This window comes from Scleropages formosus, chromosome 2 (assembly GCF_900964775.1).
Source record: "Scleropages formosus chromosome 2, fSclFor1.1, whole genome shotgun sequence".
In the NCBI taxonomy this organism is placed as follows: domain Eukaryota; kingdom Metazoa; phylum Chordata; class Actinopteri; order Osteoglossiformes; family Osteoglossidae; genus Scleropages; species Scleropages formosus.
In genome coordinates, this window is record NC_041807.1 from 19,234,154 (window position 1) to 19,261,816 (window position 27,663).

The following is a 27,663-nucleotide window of genomic DNA, read 5'->3' on the forward strand; positions in this document are numbered from 1 at the left end:
ATATGATTTCAAATAATGTTCCAATATCCATTTGATACCTGTACATAAATTACATAACAACAGAAGTATAAAACATCACATTGTAAGTCTTGTAGCGTACCCAAATTTACAATGAAAGCATCAGAAATTTAATTTAAAATACAACATAATTTTTTGTATCTGAGGTATGAATAAAATACTACGTGGGCATAAAAAAAGAATATACCATACGTCGGAAAAACGTCTTCCCTGTTTTTAGCTTCAGTAAATCCAGAGTCCATATTTTGGTTCAGTGTTTATTCTGAAAGCCTGACGAAATTATAGAGATGCATTTTGTGTGACCAAAATATACAACATAAAATTTAAACCATAAAGGGAAACAACATTGTCTTTTGTGAAACCAATTGTTTTGACTGCATGGAGAGAATTTCTGGCTCTGAATGAACCTCAGGTTGTGGTATTTAAAGTTCTACTCAGTTAAATTTAGGGGTTCTTCGGAACATGATCAAACTGTGCTTTATGCTGTTGTGACACACCAGTAATTATATTATTGACTAAAATCTATGACAATGTAGCATAGTATGAATCAATAGTTTTCTCGGTGTCACAGCAGGACAAAGTGCTGGGGAGACATATATATGCCCTAAACCTGCCCCTTGCCCTGGTGCACTGTGGGGGTATTAAGCAGGTATACATGGTGGTGTGTTTCTATGATAGCCATAAAGACAGGGGATCATGAAGCTGAAGTGTATTCGTGCCTCTCTTTGTCCTCAGCTTTCAGCTCCTTTATTTATGCAGTGAATAACTTCACATTGCAGTTCATGTGTAAATGTGCCAAATTCAGAAAATCAGTTCTCCCACACTGGATGAGCGCCGGGTTATTCCGAAACGGCATTAACAGTGTATACACGTTCATTCAACATTAACTGACACAGTACAGACTATTAAGCAACTAAAGCTCTGAAGTTGAGATTGAGACATCCCTTGGGTTGACTTTGGGGCCTCTACATTAAACTTGAATGTCCTCACTAGTCTCTGATTGCTTACTGATGACCACATGGCCATATAAAACCAATCACAGAGAAGGTTCCCAAGCTAAAAATCCAGGTCACACATGGAGAACCTTTGAAGGAGTAGATGCCATACACATAGCTGAGTCCTTGAGTTGTTATACAATAGGGGATGGGGATGGGGATGAGGACTGTTCCTGGATCTCGGTGTCTGTGTCAGCATCTGATTTAGGCTCAATGACAATGTGAACTGGCCTTTCTCCAGTTTTCTTCCGTTCACTTCCGGACTCTGTGATGTCACTAGAATGGCTTTTGTGGCTTCCTTCTTCTGTAGATTCCCCAACAGGCCTCAAGCACTCAGCTGATACTGTCTGACTTTCTGTACCATCGCTCTTCTGCTTTACCTGGTCCAAGGCGTCAGGCACCTCATTTACTGCTGGAGCATAAAGAGAGGAGATATTGTGAAACTTTGCAGGAGCTCATTGATCACAAAAACTGAAAAGTCAGTGAAATGTAAAGTTTTATGTGGAAGGACAATGGGAAGATGCTTGGCCATCTTACTTGTTCTGGTACTCTCAGGTTTTTGGTCAGCTTGCTTGCTACTGTTGACAGAGTTGCCCAGGTTGCTTGAGGGTTTTACGACATGCCGGCTCCTGAGGCGCGATCTGTTGATCCAGGAATCTAGGATCCAGTCGTGCTGCAGGGCCTCACCTGGCGTCATGCGTTTTGAAGGATCCCATCTGGATGGTGACAGCAGTGGACATTAATATTGTGCTGTGGTTTAGTGAGCTGGATGCAAGAAGTCACTGCTGTGACTTGTTGCTATGACAGAAATAATACTTCATGTTTCATGTCATTCTGGTGCAGACATACATGAGGCAGCGTTTTAGAAAGTCCAGAAATAGCACGTCACTGGTCTTCAGCATGCTGGCGAGATCTTTAGAGTTGGGTCTCCTTTTTTTCCCTTTGCTGTTGGTTACAGTCCTAGGATTGCCCTTGGAATCTGGACACAGCCAATATCATTCAAAAAAGGATATTTTAGCATCAATACACAAGTAATAATACAGCACATCTGTCAAGATAATAAAGGTATATCAGGCTGGCTCTGTCAAAATCTTGTGGCAAAACTGCAAAATTATTTTGAAAAGCCTACCAAAAAATAGCTTCTTCCTGGATGCTGTCTGGACAAAATCATTTGGAGGCATTCCAAGTACCTATCACAACAGACAATACCAGGGACACACTTTGACAAATGCTTTTATATCACAGAAGTTGGATTAAAGTACTTAAGGAACAAAGTTCTGTTACTATACCTCCATGATGCAAGCCATCTGCTCTACTTCACTCTCCCCCGGGAAGAGTGGGTAGCCAGTGTAAAGTTCAGCCAGGATGCAGCCCAGGCTCCACATGTCAATGGCCACACTGTAAGGGTGGCCCAGGATAACCTCTGGGGAGCGGTAGAAACGACTCTGGATGTAGGTGTACACTGTGGACAGTCAGACAGCAGCAGGGATGAAAAACAGCTCGTCAAGTAGTAGAGCACACCAGGGGTGTGTCGAACCTGAGTTACAAAGGGGATTGTTCACCCAGGATGGATGCTGAGGAGACAACTCACCTCTCTGCTGTTCATAGCAGCTGGACCCAAAGTCAACCACTTTGATGTTTCCTTGTCCCTTTGGTGACAAGAGGATGTTTTCCTTTAAAGAGAAGATTGAATCCTCTTTACTGAAAATATTTCCATAACTGTTGACTTGTTCAGTTTCAGTTCAAAATACAGGCTCTCTCATTTAACAATTATAACTTTTTCCTGAAGATCTGCTTGTGAAGCAAATGTTGATAAACAACTCTTCTTTACCCTTAATTTCAAATGGGAAAATACAGCACATAGTATGTTCCTGAGCTGCAAAATTCACATGTATCACTTGAAATGTTGCTGTGCCATCAGAAGCCTTCCTCATTGTACCTGCGCTACACTGAACAAGATAAAGAGGACTTTAAAAGGGTCACAGATGTATTTGTACATGTAACCATTTTTGTTGTTATCTTTCTGTTCTGGAGGAAATCATTAGATACGTATACAAACGCATTGAAAATACACACGCACGCACGCATGCACGCACACACTAGCCGAACCGCTTGTCCCATACGGGGTCACGGAGCCTAACCCTAACCCGGCAACACAAGGCGTAAGGCTGAAGGGGGAGGGGACACACCCAGGACAGGACGCCAGTCTATCACAAGGCACCCTAAGCGGGACTTGAACCTCAGAACCACCAGAGAGCAGAACCCGGTCCAACCCACTGCACTACCGAGCCCCCCTGTGGTGAAAATATGATAAAACTATCCAGCCTAATTACTCAGTTGGAGTATTTGACACAGTCTTTCTTTAGGTTTAGTTCTTTTCAACTGACACGGAGGAGAAGCCACACATTGTGGGGGATGGGGATTCTTGTATGGTGTAATGTCACCAAGGAAAATATTTTAAATTGAGATGTCTGTTGTCCTAAGGACTGTCTCATAAGTCACAACTGATAGCTTGTTAAGCAAAATTTCCGATAGGAAATGTATTTACCTATAACTCAGAAATGTTGTAAAAGGGGTCTTCATTGGATGAGGGCAACCTGTATAGTGCTATGAAGATCCCATTAACAAAGTGCTGCACACATTCACACTCCCCAGTATGTTTAATACCATCCGGTCAATTAATGCACAGTAAAAAGGGTACAGTATTTAAGTTTACTTCTGTATTATTCTGACTCCATGACTAATAGGGTTGAAAAGGAACCAGACATGAACCAAACAAATCTTACTGGCTTGAGGTCGCAGTGGATGATCTTCTCCTTATGGAGCATCAGCAAACACCTCAGTAGGGAGTGTGCAAAGCGTCGGATCAGGGCAAGGCTGAAACCCTGGAAGTTGTTCTTCTTGATCACCTCATACAGGTTCAACCTGCCCAGACACAACGGGTTTTAACCCAGACTGAATTAAGCTTTCAACTTGTCTGGAGTTGCTGGGGATACATAAAAATGTCAGCACAGACTTCCCTTATGTAACAAGTATGATTTATTCCTGAAAATCTCATGAGGTTAAATTCTTGTAATTAGCGCTGATGTACTTTATTTTTAAATGTGAATAATAAATAAGTGGTCCTTAGCAACAGATTCACACATTTTTTAACCAAACATGCCAAATTCCTGCCTTATTTTTAAATACTGACAAAATTTAATTCAAAACCATGACCAGAATATCAGAACTACTCTGGAAACCTTTAAATCCAGTTTTAAGATCCACTAGTTCAAAATCAATTATACATCACACATTTGCATGCTCCCTGTTTTCTGTCCCTTTCTGGCTTTCCCTCGCATAATGTATCTTACCATTGTTTTCTTATTTTATTTTGTTGCTTTATTCTGTTGCTCTTGGGTGGCATCGTGGCTCATTGGGTAGCACTGGTGCTTCACAGCTTCTGGTTCAGTCTATGGGAAGTTTGCATGGCTGTTCTGTGTTCACTTGGGTTTCCTCTGGGTGATCCGGTTTCCTCCCACCACCAAAAGACATGTTTTGGGTGACCTGGTGACTCTAAATTGCCCTTAGTGTGTGCATGTGAGAGTGGATGAGTGTGCCCTGTGATTGCCCTGCACTGACTGGCATTCCATTCAGGCAAATATAGGATACAAGGGTAGCATGTACATTTTAACTTCAGTTTTAACAGCGGATATTGACATTTCCTTCAGTAAACGTCTTGTGGGATTAATGCCACAAAACTGAAGTTTTCATAACACAGCCTGGAATGTAAAATGGCCGTGTTATGAGATTACCGTTGTATGTAAACATTCAATGTAACAATATCATAATGTAAACATAATGTGATAGAGTCCTATGGTAATTCTATATAGGACAGGCTACATTTGAGCAAGGTTAACCATATGCTTACTTGGCAAGAACAGTATGTGCTAGAATGGTTACAGACCCAGGGTTCGTAGCAACACTGCTTAAAACTTGCAGAGTTATTTTGAGGATTGAGGGTCTGAAACCCGATGGCCCTTTGGCCCAGGTCTGGGAACCTGATCAGGCCCTACCCCCTGTCCTTCCCAGTGCTATAGTGTTTTAGAGCTCACCCCAAGAGCTCGAAGGAAATGCAGAGGTGGTTGCGGAAGTAGAAGTGCTCCTTCATGTGGATGACATTGTGACTGTTGTCCCGGTCCTTCCTCCGCAGCACATCCAGGATCTTCAGCTCAACCAGGGCTTGCTGGTGGAACCTGTGTTTACAACATAGCCAGAGAGGTCAATGGACTTTCCACTCATAACTTAGCACTTGCCACTGCAAAAATTTAACAATCTAAGTATAGAAAATGGCTGCAGTGCTTTGCTTTGTAAGGGAATATTTCACGAACACTTATTTTTGACTCTGTTAATATGGTATAGGGAATGGAGAAGGGGCCTAATTATATCCCACTGAGCAACATTTTTTCTCAATCCATGTCACTGTCCTATGGCCTTGTGCTATCTCAGTCTGCTCAAGAAGACTTACCTCTTCTTGTTGCGAATTACTTTGATGGCCACCAGCTCGTTGTTCTTATGATCCAAGCATTTCAGGACTTGTCCAAAGGATCCTTTCCCTATGACTTCCAGCACCTCAAAGCGGTAGGCAATGTGATCGTGAAGGACCTGGACAAACAGGTCCAGGCAATAAACTCTAACTGTTCAGGAAATACTCATAGTGATTTACAGTAAAATGCTTTCACTGAAAATAGAACATGATACCTCCTCTGCATGGTATTACAGTACTGCTAATATGTTATGTGGGAATGTAACTCATTTCTACCCACCTCTATTAAAATATTTCAGCAGTCTGATTTTGACAATGAAAAGCATCAGCAAATGCTTCAGCCTCCCCTGCCCCACAATTGTCTCTGTAGCTATTTTTTTGTAACATTATTTGTACACAGGTAAACACAGAAACTCAACCGTAGTGATGCAGAGTTATTGACACTTCGCTTGCTATGCATGTTTTTATCAGTTTTACCTTGAGGTAACAGCCATGCTCATCATCATAACCAGAATTCTGAGGTGTCCCATGGGAGCCTTCAATCTTTTTGGAGTCCAGGCCCAAGTACCAGATCTCAGAGTAGTCCATGATCTCCTCCTTCTCAAACTCAGTTAAGCGGTCTTGGAAGTTCTTCAGAGCATCTATGTAAGACAGCCAATAGAGAAGGGAGAGGGCCTATTAGAGCATATTCATCTGCTGTCACTCACATTACAGTATGTGTGATCAGTGAGGAAGCATGATGTTTTCAGAGAATCAAACCACACAGAACACCACTGAACGCTTCCTCTAATATATGGTGTTCTCTTTTAATCTCATTGGCTTTATCTTCAGCTGCCTCATCAAAAACTATGAATATTTATGCATTTATCCTTGTATTATACCTGTTGGAGAGATGGGCAGCATTAGGCCTTCAAAAGACCTCTCCTTTTCAAGTTTGTTCGAAATGTTCTTGGTAATGATGGGCTCAGATAGGATCTCCAGTGATGAGCTGAATCGTGTAGGAAACTGGGAGATCCTTTGTCTTTCCCCCTGGCAGAAAAGACCAGTGGTCAAATAGGGTTTACAGGCATATCAGTATTCCGGTAATTCTTGTTGTCTCAATTAATACACATTCCATCAATCAAAAAAACAGTAAACTTTCAGTTACTGGATCATGGATTATATCGTGTCAATATTTGCTGTTAAAGGTACTGTCAGTTTTTGAATGAAAGAAAACTTTTAAAAAGTTGAAGAGTAACCAGGAGACCATAAGTAAAACAGGATCTCTTTTTCACCTGCCGTGCCTGGTAGCTGTTCTGCTGTCGTTTGCTGGTGATATGCGGCAGGATGTCTTCTGACTGTTGCTGGATCCTGGCCACCATCTGTTTCACGGGCACATCCAGCTGTGGTAACCTCTATAGGAATGGCCAGAACAGAAGGTAAAGAGGAGTCATTCTACGAAGCAGCAATGAAATGATGGATCACCCTACAAGTCTCATGGAAGGACAAAGGACCAGAGACTGTCCTCTGCAAACATGACTCAAAGGTGCATGGTGAGATCCTCAACAGGGTAAGAGTAGTTTGGGACTGGCCATGGTGCCCCGGAGCCTGATGCCTACAAGCTTTGTTAGCTTGGTGGGTGACTTGTATGACAATGACTGATCTACTTCCCTCAAACCTAGCTATGTGCAGCAGATTCTAGAGTGTGCATCCTCTGCAGGCCTCCAGCAACACTGCTGGGCCTTTGCCTCATACCGCTACCGGGTTGGGGTAGAAGCACTGCTTCAGGTCTGTCCTTGGATCCCTATCAATTTCAGCGTGCACACGTCAAAGTGGGTGGGCTATTATTAGAAACTGCATCTAATCACATGCACTCACATGCCATATTCTCTGCCAGCTTGATTATGAGGCTTGGAGACAGAATCTATATATAGATATATGCCATTTGGTTAAGCAAGGATGGTATGGTGAATAACACTGTAACTTGCATCTACAGTACAATGCAAGACTTGTAAGTATGTTTTACTCTGATGGCAGTTAGATCTGCAATTCCAGGTCTATAATATGTTTTCCACTTGATGTGTAACATGTATGACCTCAACAGTTGCCATTAGCAGGCCAGCATTAGCTACACACTCATACATTGACTAGAGACTGAATGAGTGGGGAAGAAGGAGAACACTACCCATTGGACTGGTTCTAATTATCTGCACTGATAGACTATTGCTAGCAGAATGGGAGGTCCTCACTGGATGTTGCTATTAGGATGACTGCTGCTGCCTGAGCACTGCCATTTGGAACATCAGCTGCGCCGGCTGGCTACTGCTCACCTCCTGGTAGGGTCGGCTGGCTGCCAGGCGAGCACCATCACCCTGAACTCGGTGCGGGAGAGGGAAGGCATCAGGTCTCGCAGACTGTTACGGGAAAGAGCAGGTTGTTATGTGGGTTAAGGTATCGTATGCAGAAAAAACACACTACCCACAGAGCTCGTGCCCCTGTGAACTCACAACTAAGGCTAATTCGCCACGCAGAGGGGAAGCTTCTTATCCCTTAAAGCCAGCTGTAATTTACTACTCTCTGCTGGATGCACCTTGATTATGACTGAAGGCTGCAATTAAAATGTGCAGAACTTTAAGTAACCATTGCAAAGAAAAGGAAATGAATATGCTGCTAGCAAGGCTGGGGGCGTTTCCAGTGCTATCAGACAGTCATTGAGGGATATTTGCTTCTGCATTCAATTCAACAAACAGCCTTTCCTTGAGGCTTGCAGTGGTTACCAGCTACTTTTAACTTCTTTTTTCTCCCCCATCAGCAAAGTATACAGGCTAAGACATTAGAGTTCCCCTGTGCTCAGCACAAACCGGGGACTTCCACAGTGTGTGGGCCACTGCTGTGGGTATGCGGCCAAACTGTCATCTGTGTATTAATCAAATATGGTATTTGAGCCGTGGTAGCAGAGACTGCTGGAAGAGACAGTCTAAACCTGCTGCCCCGAACGGGCACAAGGCCCAGTATATGACAGCTTCCTGAGTGGGATTTTAGGAGAGAGCTATATAACTCTGGTCTTTGAGGGTTGCACTCCTGCAGGCTTTGGAATACATTTTAATGTATCTGTTTGATTTACAGCTGGCATGTCAAACGATGTGACTTCCTATCCAAACGCTTTGCATAAATAAAGCAGTTTAAGAGCTGAGGTTAAGTCAAACCCAGCACACCCGGCACCCTTCAAGGACTTCAGCTGTGAACCACTTGTGTAGCAGAGCTCCTGGGCTTCATCCAGCCTAGAGGGTAACATGTCTCAAGGAGGAAGAGATAAAGAAGATTAACGTTGAGTGCTGCACCCACACCTTGGATGCCAATCCACCTCCAGCTGTCCAAATCTCTTTCAGATCCAGCTTTGTGTGCTCGTGCAAGGCCTATAGCTGCACTTGTCAGACTGCACTGGGCCAGTATCCTAGCAGCAATCTTTTAGACGGTGCAGGTTCACAGGCATCAAGGGTGCCTCTCAGCATAGCTGGCTGGAACAGTCAAGTCCCTTTGCCCATTCAGGTCATCTCCATGTACGACGTGCAGAACACCACGCCACAGTATTCTCAGTAATGTTTTTAGGCATGCTATATTCTGAGTAACTCAACCTTTGAGTTTCCATCCTCCTTCGCCTCCAAGTACCCCTCAACCCCAACCCCCTCCCTAGGGAGCTCTTGGAGGCAGTGCATTAAATGGGTCACCGCCTGAATGGATGAAACCACACAAGTACACCACTTCTCCAGCAGCGACATAGAAAAGAATAGTTCTGAGAATTAGCAGTGCCATATTATAGCAGAAGCAGGACCCAAGTGCACGGATGTGTTGATCAATCTGGTCCTTTCAGAATATGAACATATTTACTACATTAGTTCCCCTCTTGGACATAGACCACTTAAAGTATGAGTCACATTATACTCTTTTCATAAACCAGGACATCTGAGATAATATAAAAACATACATATTGGGCAACACGAAAACAAGATGCTCCAATGCTGCCAATTCGTTTATTAATAGAAGGCAGGATATTATATCACAAGAGATTGATTCTCCTTTCTTTTCTTGTGGGGGGGAGGGGCGTGCTTCCTGTAGGGCACAGCTATAGATCAGAGTAGGGTCTTAACTGGGTCAGTTAAACAGTCTCAGCAGAACAATGAGACCCCAGGCAGGTCCAGACCAGAAAGAGTGCATTTCCTTGCTGACTCAGTAGCTACCCCCTGCAGTGCTTACAGAATGACACTGTACTTGGAACATATCTAAAAAGCTGATTAATGGCATTGGGATTGGGTGGGGGCATGCTAATCAGATTATTCTTTTTATATTACATATTACATTCATTTTTATGTAACATTTCTCTTTAACAAGTATCCTTATAGGAAGGACTGCTTCCAAAGCAAAGCTGCTATACACTTTCTTTGAGAGCAACACAGTACACCAGATGCAATTGGACATTTTTCTTCAGTTTGGTAGACAAAATAGACACATACTCTATGATTGCAAATATATATATATATATAAAAGAGTGTTTTATCTTGTATTACATGAATAAATTGGAGTCTCAGTCAGGTCAACATAACGTAAGCCTTATTTTGTGATGAAGAGTGTGTTCTTTTCCTATTCTCCTCTAGCACACAAGAACCCCAAGAAATCCATTCTTGGGCGCGCACGCACGCCATCTGAACCCCTTGTCCCATGCGGGGTCGCGGGAGCCTAACCCGGCAACACAAGGCGGCGTAGGAGACACCCCCAGGACGGGACACCAGTCCGTCGCAAGGCACCCCAAGCGGGACTCGAACCCCAGACCCAACAGAGAGCAGGACCCGGCCGGTCCAACCCACTGCGCCAGGGCGCTCCCGAAATCCGTTCGCCTTCGTATTTAGAATGCAATTTAATAAACCTTCCTTGATGAGCTGTCGTTTATCGTCAGTTCTTACGGTGATGTACAGCGCTTTATGACTGCAAAAATTTCCCACTTTTGCGGGCAATACAAAATACAAATTTCTGCCACCCTTGCCTGTGGAAACAAATTCGTAGATCGAGGAGGGTCAGTGTATGTTAAAGAAGGGCCCACTGGCCAACGTGTTTATCGAATGGCTTGGAAAGATACTGGAATTGTCTGAAAAAGATCAATTCCAACATGCAGTACATACGGTTTATTGCAGTATTGACGCTTTTCTCCCACGATAATTTATCTATTTACACCCGGCGGGTAACTTTAGAGCGTGTGTGTGTGATTTAGCAAGTGGGCTGCGAACATGACGGACTTAACCACGTCGCTGCCTTCTGCCTCGCTCGGTATATAAAAAAATAACATGTGCAGTTAGAATTGTAATGAAGATGTGGGGCATGTGCGACGAAAGTGCACAAGAAGTGAAGGCAGAGTGGTAATAACCGACGTAAAACACGGTGCAGCCATGCACGCGCTGTCCATCGTGCGTAAAAAAGGAGCGGGCGTGCTTGTACTCACCTTGTTTATTTCGGGAAACATGATTCCTGCAACGGACAGACAGACACAGGGCTCCAGGTGGCTGTGTGGGTTCTACAGAATCTGGGTGGACAGACGCATCCCAGCGCTGTTGGACTTGGAGCGCCACCGGAATCAGGCGATCAGGTGTCCGCAGGCCACCGGGACGGGAGATGTGCGATGAGGCGCTCGCGAGTGTATCTGTGTGTATGTGTGTGCCGTCGTTACGAGGAAGTCTGAAGAATGCCGTTCGACGGGGCTGTCCCTTCCGCGTGGCTCTGCTGCGCGCGCTCTAGTCGTGGACTCGGGGTCCCGAGGCTCTGTCGTCAGCAGAAGATTAGGAGGTGCGGGCGCGGCTCAGCTGGGGGGGGGAGGGGGATGAGGGAAGAGATGGGGGAGCGCTGGTCCTGACGCAGTCAAGCCACCTGTTGACATGTGCGCGGGCGACAGCTGGCACTCCCCTTATAGACCCGCTTCCACAGTACGACGCGCGCCGCAGAGCCCACGCGAAACGCCACATTTCGGCTCCGTGGGAGTGTGACAACCGGGTGTTAGTGGCGTAAATGTTTTCATGTTCTGACAAAACACTGGGTGTCCAGCTAACGGGTTCAATGGCGCGCTTTCCCCCTCTTTAAATAGTAAGTGTCATAAATTAAAATTTTACGTGTACTGAGCATTGTTTCTAAATAATAATTGAAATAATAATCAATTTTAACTTTTTAGTAGTATATTTTTCATTGCAATCATTTAAAAAATCAATATCACTATTTAGCAGAACACTGCAAAAATATTTGCACAAACCAAGTTTTTCTCTACATTTTTTTGTTTCAGTATTTGCACAATCCCAGGAATTTTTATTTACTCCCATTCATAAACAAAAATGGGTGGGGGGGGGGAAGTGAAGGTCAGGTGCAGGATGGTGCTCCTGAAAGATAAAATAACATTTCGGGGCCATGTGATGAACACACACGGTGGGTGAGCTGTGGTGGTGGAGGGGGCCGCGTGTTTCCCATGTACTGAGGCCCTGAAGAAAGCAAGATTTTCATCTGAATCCCCTGCAACCAGCGTGTCACTGCTTGAGGAATTACGTACTTGCAGAGGGGAATGCTGGAGAGAAGCCGGGCTTGAATATGATTACTAATATGGGGCCATTATGTAACGCAAAGACGCAATGAGAGCAGCTGTGGGGATGATCTGTTCCCCTCGGAGTGCCCCCTCAGCACAGCGGGGCTCACCTCTGCCCGTTTAGCCTTTTCCGCCTCAGTCATCAGTTCTGAACAAGCACTCTTAGTTCAAACCCTGTCTTTAACACCTCATAGAAACCTCATGGGAATCTCACAGCTTCCTTCTACATTGAAGGCTGGCTCGTGCTATGGATCATATTTAAATATCTTAGCCCCTTCCTGTGTGTTATGTCAATATTTGCTTTAATCCTGATTTTTTTCAGCCTTAGTACCTCATTTGCGCGACTTCTTTTGCACTCCCGTGAAATGTGCATCATAACATTATGCAACAAGACCAATATATAATATAAGAAAGCTACAGTATAAAAAATACATTGATACAATATAGGAACCACACTAAGAAAAGATTATCCCCCCATTAGGACTGTAAACAATTTTGAGTAGTAGTCATGGCAACTGTTTCTGAAGGCATATGCTGTTTGTTGGTTTTCTTGAGCTGAGTATCTAAATGCTTGTAAGATTTTTTAGATTTCTCCAAAGACAACGAAAAACAGAACATGCCCTTTCTTTCAGGGAAATGTTGATGTAGTACTGGCTGGATTGTAGCTGTGTGCTAAACTGTAGGTGTTTCCAGACTGGAAATGTGAAAAAATACTCTTTCCAGATGTTTGTTAATGGCCTCGAGTAAAGCCATCTAAATGCATTAGTGAGATGGTTGTCATTCCTAGGCAGGGAGTGGAGAGAACCATGATGGACAACTTCCCACTGCCCACCCCTACCTCAACAGGTCAGTGATTACTGCTTTCTGGCTGCTGAAGCCTCAATGGATGGATGGATGGATTGAAGTGCCATCAAGTCAAGGTTAATTCATAGCAACCACTTGTGTGTTCCCAAAGTACAGGAGGAAAAGAAGTGGTTCAATAGTGCCTTCTTCTGTGCATGTTAAATTATCAGTGCTAATGATTGATAAATAAATACCATTACATGGTAAAAAATAGGAAAGAGAGAAAAACCCTGAGACCTCTTCTGCTGGTAGCCCCCCCAACCTGCCTGCTTAAGCCATCACCTGTACTCTAACCCCACAGAAGCAGCAATGTACCAAGTGGCAGGCAAAAGCCACAACTGCCATAGTCATAGAACTGTACATTTCATACTTGTTGTTTTTTATGGCTCAGACATTTGACAATTTCCATCAATTTGTTCTGATAAGGAAAGATCAATGACTTTTCATAGTAAGAGAGATTGTTTTCTCCAAACCATCTGCTGTCCAAGTGGAGACCCTGAAAGTATTCCCGTGTCAGAGCTTTCAATTGCAGTTCATAAAACAGGGTAATGGGTTCCGTTCGAGGTATGTGAAAATAGTGAAGTTAAAAAAACTCAAAAATGGATGTTATTCTTTCATTTCATTTTCAGTGCGTACTATCCCTGCTGTTCTTTAGAAAAGTAATTCAATCCTTGTTAATCAGCAACTGGAGGTTTCTGAAGCACTTCCCACTTATTAATAATTGAACCTAAAAGTGACACCCATTATACAATGTGCAACAGTGAATTAAAGAACAAGACCTTGCTGTTCAGGGCTCAATAAATCAGTAACAATGGAGTGTTAATAATTAAGCACTTGATGTATAAGTAGCTGATTTGTCACATATGTAGCAGGCAGAACACTGCACCTACTTCATGTTATCATGACAACTAGAAGTTCTCCTCTGCAGGAAGGAGTGCTATGGGTTGCATTTACATTTCTGTATATATAAACCTCATCCATCCACATCACATCAGAAGACCGGATATTAAAATGAGCAAATAATGGGGGAAGCAGTGGTGACACATTTCTTAAACAAAGAAGGAACGTCTACAAGATGAGTTGACAAATTCATCTGATTTTCATCAAATCAAGCCAAAGAAGAAGTAGAATGTCATGCTCTCATATTACACTGGGAAATACTCACTAAGAAAGGAGATCCCTTTAGTCCCCTTATTTTGGTCTCGTTTATGAAATGAATACTCTTAAGCTATCTGCATCACCCTTCCAGACTTAGTCATGGTACTGAAATCATGCTGCACATTTTTGAGTGATTACGTGGGCACCAACACATAAGGAATATATGTGCCTGAGCATTTTGGTTCTAATTGCCACTTTAAAATATGGGAAATGTTTGATATCTCATCTGACAAAAACTGCAGATACAGGTGGGAAAGACACTTGTTATTTCATCCCTGTGTTCAGGCATGAAAGTCTTCTTCCCAGTGCCTCCTTACTGCAACACCGCCCTCTTGGTCTTGAGCCTTGTGTACTTCTAGCAGACTAGGAAAAAGTCAAAACTATGGCAACCAAGGCAAGGATCAGCCCTATATTTATGTCTCTTGTGGCATTTATGCCAGCTTGGCAATCATCCCCTGACCAAAGAAAGCCCAGATCCAGAATCTTCTCCATGATACTCCCCCTCAAGTTCCCAGTGTGTCTACACCCTTTGGTATCAATTTCTTCTTTGTTCCTCAGTGAACAGAACGGAGAAGGCAGTGGTGGGGTGGGGTGAGGACGTTGTAGAGTTTCTCAAGGGAGATAACTGACACGCAGAGGCTGAGGCAGCCCCCCTTTGGAATGTGGCCCAAGGTCTGAAAGCAGATCCTTCTTCATTGCTGGTAGGCATCTTGAAAAAGGCTGAAACTGGGGAGGGGGGCTGTTTATGGGAGACAACTGTCACATTTCCCAGTGCAAGTGTCTCCAGGACATTTCCCAAATCAACCCACACCATTGCATGTGCAGCCAGTGTTAAAGCAACACAACCAGCATGCTGTTGCCGGCTCAGAAAGGAGCCACTGGTATAACATTAGGTCTTTCCTTGTGGTCATTTTTTCATGAACTTTTCAAATCTCTACACAAATGTTTCCCGTTAAACCTTTAACTCATAAGTGATATATAATATCATAGATAGCTTTAGAGAAAGATATCTGATTTTAAAAAATGGGGAAACAAATAAGAAAGGGTTCCACATGTTACTGTTGGGTCTGATGCTCATCTTGTCTGACACCAATAGCTTTTGCTTACAGATCATTGTAGCCCAGGTGCAAAGAGAGAGATGGGAAAGTAGTGTTTACTACCATGAGAGTTCCCTGTTATTTCTTTTTCTTTTGTTCTGTGAATAGGAGGCACTGCAAATTTTTAGGTTGCATAAATTGCTGTTTTTCTGAGGAAAGAGGAAGAGGAGGACAGAGGAGCATCTGCTAGCCAGGGAGAAACCAGAGCCAAGATCAAAACCCTCTTTACTCTATGGTCCACCATGGTACCATAATTCAAGTCAGGTGCTGGTGACAATGCACTAAAGATAAAGATGTACACAGTCCTGCTGTCCTATGTAAGATTACAGGGGCTTTTGGGTAATGCCCAACTTGGCTGACATACTTCTGTGACATCTGTGTGTTCTTGAGACCCAGCCAGGAAGGATCTTAGTCACAAACAGGTGACAAATTGGTCTTCAGTTGCAGTGGCTAGTGGCTTAGAATACAATGCCCCGATCCTTTGGCTACTTTTACAAGAAGGTTCAATTCTGTAAGAGCAGGACAACAAAACATATAGTAACATACCGTATATTCTATAGGCACAACAGATGTTCCTTCAGCCTGTCCACTCAAAGTTCTCTTCTGTCAGTATTTTGACAGAAGAATTAAAGATAAAGATATTTTTTTGCCGGCATTGATCTCCCTCATGGTTTTTCTCTGCTATTTTCTCAGAGGTTCTAACACACTGCCGCTGTCCATGGTGCTGGAGTCTCACACAATGCTAACTCAGCGTGTCACCCCGTAATCCGAGCACCCCAAGGTCTGCCCCACCCAAACAGGTATACAAGCACGAAGAAGGCTTGTTTACAGCAGCCTGAAGCAAGTGATATACCTTTGTGCAAGAGGCCCAGCCGGTTAATAGCAGGAACATCTCAAGTAATTAGATCTCATTGGACCAATTAGGATCAGTCACAACTATTATCCAGGTGAAATGTTACACTCCAATCCTGTAGTACAAGACAAGATCTGCAAAAAGTATGCAAACTAAACCCTAAATTGAAGGACATGCCTAGGGAGGACAAAGGGGAGATACAACTTTTGAAAACTGTACTTGATCTTGGAATTCTGAGCCAACAGGAGTGTTAAGCAGGCTGAACGCCAGCCCCTGGAATAAGCTGCTACTCCCTGAGTCCAGTTGATCAGTTCTGATCCCAAGTAGGGAGACCGTCTGCTACTAGTGACTATCTGAAACAGAAGGTAATGTTTCACCTACATCTACTGATGAAGTCACAAGTGGAGGGTAACATGGAACAATCATGACTGTGCCCTGAACCTTCAGAACAGGAATTTTGAGCAGCCTGACTCCTAAGAAGCCACAACCAAACAGGTCTTTCTTGCCTAAGGTTGGAAGTGGCTTTAATGTATGGATTGAAAATGGTCATTAGTGGTTCTTTCTCCTAGAATCACACCCCTTCCCCCATAACCCCATATTTCCCTCTAGCACTCTTCAGACAGCAGGGATGGCTTCTAAACAAGATTTTGTGATGTGTTACAGGTACTATGGAAATGACATGCCAGAAGTTCCATCCTGGTTCTGAACAATGGAACAGATGCCACTGAACCTTAAAGGATGAAGTGGCTGACTGTTTACATGTCACTCAGCACCAGAAATGCACACAATGCAGTACTCATATTACTGCATCACAGAAGCCACCGAAAGCACAATGGCAATATTTTGCCTTGTCTTATCTTAACTATAAGGGCAACATGATAAGTATCACTTTTATGAAAGATCATTTTTGGTGACCTGTAGTATCCAGCTTTGAGTTCATACACAACCAGGATAAGTGAGGTTGGACATTCCACAGCTGGTGATTCAGTATCTAGTTTGGTGTAAAAAACAGCAGAGGTGGATAAGCCAACTTGAGGCTTGCCAGTGGACAAGTTGCCAGCTAGGGGTTAGCTGAGAAGGTTAGCCAGCTTGCTGTTTGCCATGCAGGAAGTTTAGCCGCCATGGGGTTATCTTGGAAGGTTAACTAGTTTGGTATTAGACAGAAACATGAGCTAATTTAATGTGAGCTGCAATAGTTAACTAGCTTGGATCCCAACCCATGAATATGCTGTCAGTAAAGTGGTAGAAAGCCTGGCTGTAGGACAGGGGTGCAGCTTTACTGAATGGTCCTCTGTGGCTCAGGGTATCTCATATCAGTGCTCAACAAAGCCAAGGGAAACTCAACAGGTAGGGAATTCATCAGGACAATGGGTGACCCAATGCCAATCCACTTCCAAGGAGCTGAGGCTCCTGGGTGATTGTTCAGGATGTATACAGGATGTGCTCTTCTGGGATGTCAAACAAGGATTGTTTCCACATTAAAGAATCTTACAGAAAATATAAAATATGCAGGAGGAATTTTAGTAACCAATGAGCTTCGTGCAAAGGTGGAAAAAAGGTAAAATGCAACAGACCAAAGCTAAGAAGCCACAAAACCCAAAAAATATAGTCTTAAGACTATTACTTCTAACTTCCAAATGAAGTCAGATATACTTAGTGGTTTTATACACTGATAAACACGCAATAGGTAAGGTGGGGAGTAGATGCAGATTTGAGGTTTATGTGAAGCTGCATGCAGTGAGTTTTCCATTATGCACACTAGTGTTTGGCTTGCCCTCAGGAGAGTTCCCCAGGCAGCATGATCCAAAAACAGAAACAACACATTCAGTCACAAGACAGTGAAAGAAAGCCCAGCTTTGCTTTGAGGCCCAAGCCGTTTCTATAACAACAGACCCTTTTCAGAGGTGCAAGAAGCAAGCTCTTCGACGCAAACATTTGGTCCCTGTGCCAAGCATCCAAAAATAACCCGTCGAGGGACCGTGAGGTGATAGAGGGCCAAAGGGCTGGGGATTTGGCAGTCTTTCTTTAACCAGCTCAATGAGCTCCTGAAAATGCAGAATAGGCAAGTGACAGGTTAAGTACTAAAATCTACAGATTACAGCCACTTTGCTCATTGTGGCCCTTCTGCTCTACTGCTCTGCTTAGATCACTTTTGAACATGTGGCCCGCTGCCTCTCCTCACTGCGTTGCATGAGATGCAAACCTACAATGGCTTCATAACACAGTTCATACCTGCTGTAGATACACAGAGATTGGAAATTACTTATCATATATACTGGAAGGAAGACTTGCCTCTTTGAGACAGCAGATAAGTGTCGTTGTTTGTCTTTGTTTTTGGGTTATGCTAAAGTGTTGACATCCAAGTCTACAGTGAGCTGATACCACCCACATGTTCCTGCTTCTATTCTATTGCACTAGTCCTGAGCTTATTTTTAGTGTACACACATAGCAGACCCTTCTTCTCCCTCCAGCTGCGTTATAGTTCTTTCAGGGAATTAAAAAAGAAAGTCTTTCTGTTGATTTGTTTTTGCCTGAGTTCTAGCTATTCATATTCCTCCATATATCTTGGATAACCATTCCGTGTACACTAAAGGGATTAAGCTTTCGCTGGCAGGCTACAACAGTCATTTGAGATGCTAATGTACAGCACTAAAACTTAATAAATAGACAAGAGCCAATGCTGCAGAAGATGTACAGGTCAAATTAATCCCAGTGCAATGAATGGTCAGTCTGAGACACTGGGTTGTAAAGTTCACCAGAAATGACCACTTATTACAAAGACAATGAACCGCTATCACCAGCAGTCAAAAACACAGTAGCAAGGCTCATGGAGGGAGTCATTTACTCAAATATTTTTATGTGGGGAAACACCAGTATTGACTGTACTAACAATTCTGAGCCAAGATGACTACATCAAAAGTGGTAATGTCTACTGTGCACTAATGAATTCTTCAGAAGGGACCAACATGTGTCTGTTTCCTGTTGTTTCTGATGTTGACATCACAAATCGGACAACAAAGGCTATGGGGCAAGTCCTGGTGGTGCTAAGCTATATTTACATTTACATTTACATTTATTCATTTAGCAGAAACTTTTGTCCAAAGCAACGTACATCTCAGCAAAAGTATAATTCATGCATTACATTAAGAGAAGGAGACATAGCTGCAGACATGAAAGTCTCAAACAAACCTAATTTGTTACCTACCACTTGCTACACCGAGGTCCTTCGTCCGAGTAGGTGCACAAAACACAGGATAGACAAATCCTGATATCCTCCCACCTATTTATTTTTTAATTTATTTATTTATTTATTTATTATTATTATTATTAAATATTATAAGATACACAAATAAGCAAGTAAAATACCCAAGTAGTGGCTGAATAAAGGTTTTATCTGGGGATGCTTCTGGAGTTGCGATGCATGAACAGTTACACCGTAAATGAGCTGGAGAGATTTTGGACGAAAAGGTGAGTTTTTAGACCCTTCTTGAATATAGAGAGAGTTTCCGCAGTTCTGAGTGACAGAGGATGGTCATTTCACCACAACGGACCCAGAACCGAGAACCTCCGAGCTTTACCTTTCGTGCACGGGACCACCAAGAGAGCAGAAGTTGACGAGCAAAGAGACCTGGCTGGGGTGTAGCGGTTGATTAAGTCTTGTAAATAGCTGTTAGCAGTTCTGTTGATGCAATTGTACACAGTAACCAGGGTTTAGGGTTAGGGTTAGGGTTAGGGTTAGGGTTAGGGTTAGATGGGCAGCTATAGGAAGCCAGTGCAGAGAAATGAGTACAGGAGATACGTGGGACCGCTTTAGCAAATCAAACACAACTCATGCAGCAACATTCTGTAGAAGCTGCAGAGGTTTGATGACATTAGCAGGAAGGCCACACGAAAGAAAGTTGCAGTAGTCCAGACGAGAAGTCACCATGGCCTGGACAAGTAGTTGGGCAGAGTCAGTAGTGAGGGAGGGACAGATCCTATGAATATTAGGCAGGATGTATCTGCAGGACTGGGCTGTGGCTGCAATATGTTGAGAGAATGACAGACTCGCATCAATCATTACTCCCAGGCTCGTAGCGACGGAGCTAGGCGAAATGAGTGAGTTGTCCAGTTTGATTGACAAGTCATGACAGGAGGACAGGCCATATTTTACCCTATCAAACTTGTAAATAATGAAGCATTTTGTAGTAAAAAAAGATTTGTAACATTTTAGCTGCATTTAGGAAAGCTGTTCATTAGGAACACCCAGTAGACCAAGGAAAGGGCTGTCTGAGGACATGATCAAGGTGTATAACAATCTCATATTTCTCCTCAAACAGGAAAGCCTGTAAACCAAAAAGCAGGTGCATCTTTGAATGAATCAGTTTGATAGAATTATACAATGGGCTTATCACAGCAGGGGGAGCATAGCAGCACAGCAGTGCAGTGGTGTAGTGGGTTGGACCAGGTCCTGTTCTCTGCTGTGTCTGGGGTTCAAGTCCTGCTTGGGGTACCTTGTGATGGACTGGCATCCTGTCCTGGGTGTGTCCCCTCTGCCTTATGCCCTGTGTTGTGGGGTTAGGCTCTGGTTCCCTGTATGGGACAAGAAGTTCAGGTGATGTGTGTGTATCACAGCAGGTAACTCACCAAGGGAGCCATGTAAGCCTTGTGTTCCTGTGTTTTAGTCCCCAGAGCCACAGAAAATTAACATGTCCACAAACTGCATATTCCATTGGTTAAATTATATAACTGTATATTGGTTTTATTATATAACCAGTGACTGGTTTACTTAATCTTACTTAATATCTATGTGTGTAAAATCCTTTATTGTCACACCAGCTACTGAAGCATGTTTGGCAATAAATAAAACAGAAAATGCTAGGACTTTTCATGCATAATCACATTAGGTTCGAGCTAGGATTAAGCACTAAATGAAAAGTAAACACAATCTTGAAATTTACATAATATTAACATTTCAGATGTAGATGGTCTCAGAACTCTTTACAACAAACTAAATCAACAACACAAACCAGCAACCTATAATTTGACAAGCCTAAAATTTGTGTAGAACTCCACTGTGTTAACTTCTGATAATAATATTTGGTCCCTCAATACTTATACAAGATGTTAGAGTAGCGAAAAAATCAGCTATATTGGCTTTCTCATGGATGGAAGTATACTGTAAATGTTGCAGCAATAACAACACATTGTCCTTCTCCTGAATGAGTTTGTCTGTTTTCATTTCCAGTTTATTGAAAAAAGTAATATTCTTTATTTAATTTGCTTAGTGTCCCTTGAAAGATATTACTCTAACACAATGTGAAATGGTCCTTACCTTGAGCACAGTAGTTTTTTTATTTTTAATTTGGAGGTGGTAAAGGGTTTATTTGACTCCGTGGTGATCATTGTTGGAGCTTTGGACTGTGTTCACAAGCTGTGAATGAGAGGCAGACTAAAGAGGTCATTATTTTCTTATACCAAAACACTATTGACCCCATCTGATTAAATGCAACTTAACCTCAGAATAGTTATAATCAAGGGGGTGCGGTGGCGCAGTGGGTTGGACCACAGTCCTGCTCTCCAGTGGGTCTAGGGTTCGAGTCCCGCTTGGGGTGTCTTGCGACGGACTGGCGTCCCGTCCTGGGTGTGTCCCCTCCCCCTCTGGCCTTACGCCCTGTGTTACCGGGTAGGCTCCGGTTCCCCGTGACCCCGTATGGGACGAGCGGTTCTGAAAATGTGTGTGTGTGTGTGTAGTTATAATCAAACAGAATAATGAATTTTTCAATGGTATGAAATGCTGGTCTCAAAATCGTCTCTGGATAAGAAGAGACAAAGTGATAGTCATTCAGCACAATAAAATGGACAATTTTACACAATAAAAGTCAGTCTAAATTCACAAGAAACCTACTTCACCTAAACAGTTAAAACTGTTATGACCCAGAGCAGTACCTGCTGCAGAGCTGAAAACAAAACTCTTTGTGCAATGCTTACTGGTTTCTTTTCATGCACAATTAACCCCTGAACAACAGGATTCCAGTTCTCGTCAGCAATGAAAAAAGTTCCTTTTTCCATGATCCTCCACTGAGAAGTGAACCAACACACAGCTGTACAGCAGAGGGCACCACAGCACTGGGAACATTTTACAGTATTGTGCCTTCATGTGTAGTCATTTTACAGGAATTGTTTGATGCTGCAGAGGGACTGGGCATCTCTTTAAGTAAAATTCACACAGTGGCATTTATACATCAATTATGACTAATCAATGAGCATACAACTGATAAAAAGCGGTTCTTTTTAAATCCCAGGAATATGTAAATGGACTTTTCTGTGTATTCCATATGCAGTACATAGGCTTCTCAACTTACCAGTACAGCCAGGACTATAACTGTACTTGTTACATGTAATAACACTACTTTTGCAACTCAAGCTTTACTTTTGCTATTAATTCCAAATCAGTAAAAGCTTAATAATTAAAGATGAAGTTTGGCCTCAATTTGGCCAACAAATTAAACCAATATTGTTTTATTTTAGAAAACAGTGAAGAAAATGAGGTTAAAAATAAATAAATAAACCTGAAAATGATTGTGTCTTCAAAAATTGTCTGGTAGCAGGAGATATCAGTATACTGGTATATAAGTACAGAACTGCTGACCTCAGCACTGTATCCATACAGCACTTTCCTTAATGCTGTAAAACTGGCTGCACACCAACTCTTACTCTCTTGCTTCCAAACAGGAGCAAGATGCTTGTAATCTGAATCCTTTGTTGGCAGTTCTGAAAAGCATTAAATGATGGAATATTTCTTCAACTAAGTTAAAATCTGGGCTGAAATTCAATATAGCAGTAATAAAACAGGGAAAACTGCAAGGGCACCAATAATGCAGCACTAACAGAGACACCTTGCTTTGCTCTGTATATGGTAAATCACTCACAGTTCTTTGGTATGGAAACCCAAACCTGGGGAAACATCCATCCATCCACTGTCAGCAGCTTGTCCCGAGCAGGATCACAGTGAGCTGGAGCCTAACCTGGAGGTGCAGCGTGCAGGGGACACACCCAGGGCAGGACACCAGTCCACCGCAGGCTACCCCATGCAGGGCTCAAGCCCCAAACCCGCCACACAGGGGACACTGGCTGAACCTGCTGTGCCACCACACCCCCTTGTGGGGAAACAATTTCGAAGTTCGGACCATAACCAACTAAACTGAACAGAACAGATTTTTTCCCCCATCTACTTTCAGGACACTTTCAGTCTTTGTGTTGGGACAATTCCTTGTGCTCGTGGAATTCACTTTACTTAATTTAGCATGGGTGTGTCCCCTCCTCCTCCGGCCTTACGTCCTGTGTTGCCAGGTTAGGCTCTGGCTCCCCACGACCCCAAATGGGACAAGCGGTTCAGAAAATGTGTGTGTGTCTGTGTGTGTAATTTAGCATGAACATTGTAACATCCCACTGCCAGGATACACCTCCATCCAAAGTTTCTTGAAATCTTTGCTGATACTCTTGGTTAATTTTTACTGAGATTACTCAAGGGTACAGCAGCAGGAAACCCTCTAGGATTCACCTTGGACAGTTTCTCTGTGCTGAGCAAACTGTGGGTTTGTGTAAATGATATAGTGCACAGAAAAGTAAGACAGATCTAGACATCTGTGTTCCAGTTGTATCATTCATAAAGTCAGAATGACTGTGGGATGTTAAACGTTGGCTAGTAATGGCAAATGCGTCAGCTGTTTTCATTGTAACCCAGTGACACGTCAATGGATTGTTCTGAACAGCTGGAATTTGTATACAGAATTCCAAAGAATTTAGTTCCAATGTTTTGATTCAGCTGGGGGTGCGGTAGCGCAGTGGGTTGGACCACAGTCTTGCTCTCCGGTGGGTCTGGGGTTCGAGTCCCGCTTGGGGTGCCTTGCGATGGACTGGTGTCCTGTCCTGGGTGTGTCCCCTCCCCCTCTGGCCTTAGGCCCTGTGTTACCGGGTTGGCTCCGTGACCCCGTATGGGACAAGCGGTTCTGAAGGTGTGTGTGTGTTGATTCACTGATGCCAACAGGGTACGGTACATTAAACATAGTGGTGAAAACTAAACTTTTAGTTGGAAAGCAATCTGACCAAGAGCTGCTTTTTATTGCTATAGTATGTATGATATGGGTAAAAAAAAAATCCTACAATTTTGTCTCTCTCCTTAGACTCTCTAAGCTTCTCTTGAGCTCAAGTTCTCACTGCTACTACCTTTGCAGCAGCCTGCTTAGTCTGCTGGTACAACTCAGTCAAGTCAAGAGACCCTTCAAAAAGTATTGCCCTGAATACTTCCTTCTTCGACTTAACAGCTTCCTTCACAGCTTGTTGCCCACCAGTAGGTCCAAGGATTACTGGCATGGGAGGCAAGAGCTGCCCTCAAATATTTTTATTCTTATCTTTGTTTAGCTTTTGAGCATTTGAACTAACTGACCGCTTTTATCTGTTAGTTATTTGGATGGTGGTACTTCGAATCTAGGGTTTCTTACTATGGGACACTGGGTAGTGTAGTGGTTAGGAATAACTATTTGAGAAACCTCTGGGTTGGAAGTTTGAATCTGACCACTGCTGTATTCCTTTTGAAGAGTCCCCCTCAGCTTTTCCAGCATAAATACCCTGCTCAATACACGAATAAAGTTACAAGTCAGTTGCTTTGCATGAATGCACTGGAAAATTGGGTAATAAATAATACAATTGTTCGCTAGGAGTAGCATTATGTTTCAAGCTGTCATCTCACAATCAAAACACACTAGATTCAGTCCAAGCACACTAGCTTCAGTCCATGGTCCAAGTACCATCCTGATCAAGGTACTTTTTCCAGTAAAAATGATGGGTTAATAACTGAAGAAGCCTTAAGTACAAAAACAATTGTTTTCCCTTGGACAAAAGAATAAGCTAAGAAATTGATAATAAACATATCTGGGACACTATAGTCTCTTTTTTCATTTTGAATTTGTATATTGTAATTGTCAGTTTTAATTTTATTGACCCAGCGCATTTAACGTATTGAAATGATATATAGATACATTTTTAATAAGCTAAAACTATAATGAAGTTGAAATTGCTTGTGATTGACATTAAAAAAAACTAACTTGAAGTAACTTTACACTTGAATAACTTGACACAGTTTTTGCAATGTTTTACTTTTAGTGGAAAAAAAAAAATTCTAGTGCAGTCCTCATTGAAATTATAACACTAAAAGCTAACAAGTACCACGCCATAAGTCACACTGCAAACGCGCAAGCATTTTGATGCCGCTTGGCAAGTTATTATTTCTTTTCTCTGCCATAAGTAAGGATAAAGGTCAAGCAATATATTCATCTGGCTGTAATATCCAGTAATACCAAATGAGTTATGAAGCTTGAAGCTCATTAGTTTACAGTTGACTACCAGTGCAAAGACAGCAGCAACGTGATTATGTTGGAGCAATAATATAAAAAATGCATTTTGCAATATTTCTGAAAGCACAAAATTGATGTAATTATCCAATATATTTGTATTCAACTCTAGTCTGCATAACCAAATAATGTTAGTGTTGTTGTGGGTCTGCTTCAGAGCAGCCTGCTGGCTGATGAAGAGGAGGAAACAGTTTTATTTAATTAGGTAGGCCTGTAGAAACTCCCACCAGGAAAAGTAAATTTCAAGCTGATAGGTTTCAGTCACGCAAATTTATTTAACACATTTTTTTATTCTTTTCCTTGTAGCTAGTCCTATATCACAGACATATGACAAGCAAAAAAATTTCCCCTAATTACAATACATTTTTTGGGGGTATATCAAAAAACATGTCTTATGGCAAAAAAAACTGTGGTAGAAGTATTCCCTTAGAGCAAATAAAGGGAAAAAGGCATTTTTGGGTTCTCCTGTGAATATGCATCTCTGCCTCAAGGAAATGGCGGGCCAGATCATCTGCTTTCTTCCCTCCAAGTGCCGGAGTTGAAAGTTCAGGTGCAACAGCCTTCTCTGAAACATAAAAAAGAAACCAGTAGGAACATCTCTCTCCTCTCCACTAGGCTGTTGGCTTCCTGCTGAGCTACACACAAGATATCCATTAACATTACAGTGAAGTGGAGCGCAAATATCCATGGATGCTGTCCAATGTATTTAAAGGTTCTAAGAAAAATATTGGTAACACCCATCACACTCATATAAAGAGCTCTAGGCCTGGACTGATAAGGGAGATTGATGAGTTCTAAATATTATTCTGTCAACAAGTGGCAGAATTTAGCACATCAGCATCTGACTTCCTTCTTAATCCGGTCAGCCCTTTGCTGACCCTGAAGTCAACAGCATGAGGGATGCACAGAAGTTACAAGGTCTGTGCTTTCTCAGGGAGATAAGGAGACTTTTGGTTTAAGAATTGGGGTATTGTAGCAGTGTGACACATGATGCAGGAGACCGCTGGTCTGTGCTTGTGCTTCTTTTATTTACAGGTGTCGCAGACAGTGGATCGGGTCACGAGGGAGGGAGCAGAGGAAAGGGGGCGGGGGACCAGGAAGTGGTTCCGGGTTCTTGTTGGGCATGCAGAGCTGGGAAAGGTAGTCTGCAGTCCTTGCTCGCAGTGTAGCCGTCATGCATACATCTCTGGTTCGTTCTCCGTCTCCTCCGTTCATAGTCGGGTACAGGGGGTGAAACAGAGGTCGTTATTAGCCACAGGAATGGCGAGTCCCTCCCAGTTATCAGCCAAGGCGTGCCACACTCCTCCACCCCCACTCTCACGCCACATCCGGGGAGAGTGAAAATTTTGTTCCAGAGTTCCAGGAGTGGGCCTCACCCGTAAGGAGACCGGTGAGCCGCAAAGCCCACTCCTCAGAGACTCACTGGCAGGCCCAGGCAGTGCACTCGAAATCCTCCAGAACGTCTCTGGGCCATCCTCCGGGGCCATCTTAGGCAGATGGATGGGGCAGTCTCCGGCTGAGCAGGGCAGTCTGCGATCACTGCCAAGGTTTCCACCAGCACCTGCCGCTCTGCCAACTGGGCCATCAACAGGGCGTCCATGGACTCCTGCTATTGGAGGTGGATCCTCTGCAATATACGTTCCAACTGGTCACCATCCATTGAGCAACTTCCCAGATTTCAGCAACCCTTGTGACACATGACACAGGAGACCCTTGGTGCATGCTCCTGCTTCTTTTATTTACAGGTGTCACAGACAGCAGATCGGGTCATGAGGGGAGAAAGCAGAAGAAAGTGGAGAAGGGAGTTGAGGAAAGGTGGGGGGCTCTTGTTGGGCATGTGGGGCTGGACAAAGGCTCCGTGCTCCGTGCTCCGTGCTCCCACCTCTGGTTCATTTTCGATGTCCTTCGTTCACTGTCAGGTATAGGGATTGAAATAGAAGTCGTTATTAGCTCCAGGTGTGTTCTCCCCCCTCTACATGAGCCCAGGTGTGCCACAAGCGGTTAAGGCCTTCGCCTTGTAATTTGCTTGTTCAAATCTTTCTCCTACTGTAGTACCCTTTACCAAGGAATGTGGCTGAAAATGATGCAGGACACATACCCTGTTCTATAAAATGGATCATAATAAGTGTGAGCTGGTGGGTGGTTTAATCCTGGGCAGGAGGTGGGAGCTGAAGATTGGTAGCTCTCAAG

The 27,663-nt window shown here is 43.2% G+C and overlaps 1 protein-coding gene across 2 annotated transcripts; it reads right to left on the reverse strand.

Annotated features, from left to right (window-relative positions):
* LOC108931351 (dual specificity tyrosine-phosphorylation-regulated kinase 4-like) lies at positions 1-11,108 on the reverse strand. Of its 2 annotated transcripts, none has more exons than XM_018747082.2 (14): positions 11,009-11,108; positions 7,848-7,931; positions 6,813-6,932; positions 6,420-6,567; positions 6,016-6,179; positions 5,521-5,657; positions 5,108-5,248; positions 3,800-3,938; positions 2,605-2,686; positions 2,303-2,475; positions 2,143-2,203; positions 1,863-1,992; positions 1,551-1,729; positions 1-1,422 (listed from the first exon to the last, which is right to left on the reverse strand). In XM_018747082.2, exons 1-14 carry the CDS (start codon positions 11,027-11,029, stop codon positions 1,148-1,150), a joined length of 1,854 nt encoding a protein of 617 aa, XP_018602598.1. In that variant the 5' UTR covers positions 11,030-11,108; the 3' UTR covers positions 1-1,147. The 2 variants fall into 2 exon arrangements, with proteins under 2 accessions (XP_018602598.1, XP_018602597.1); XM_018747081.2 differs by having other exon boundaries at positions 1-1,425.
* Positions 11,109-27,663: the final 16,555 nt, after the last annotated feature.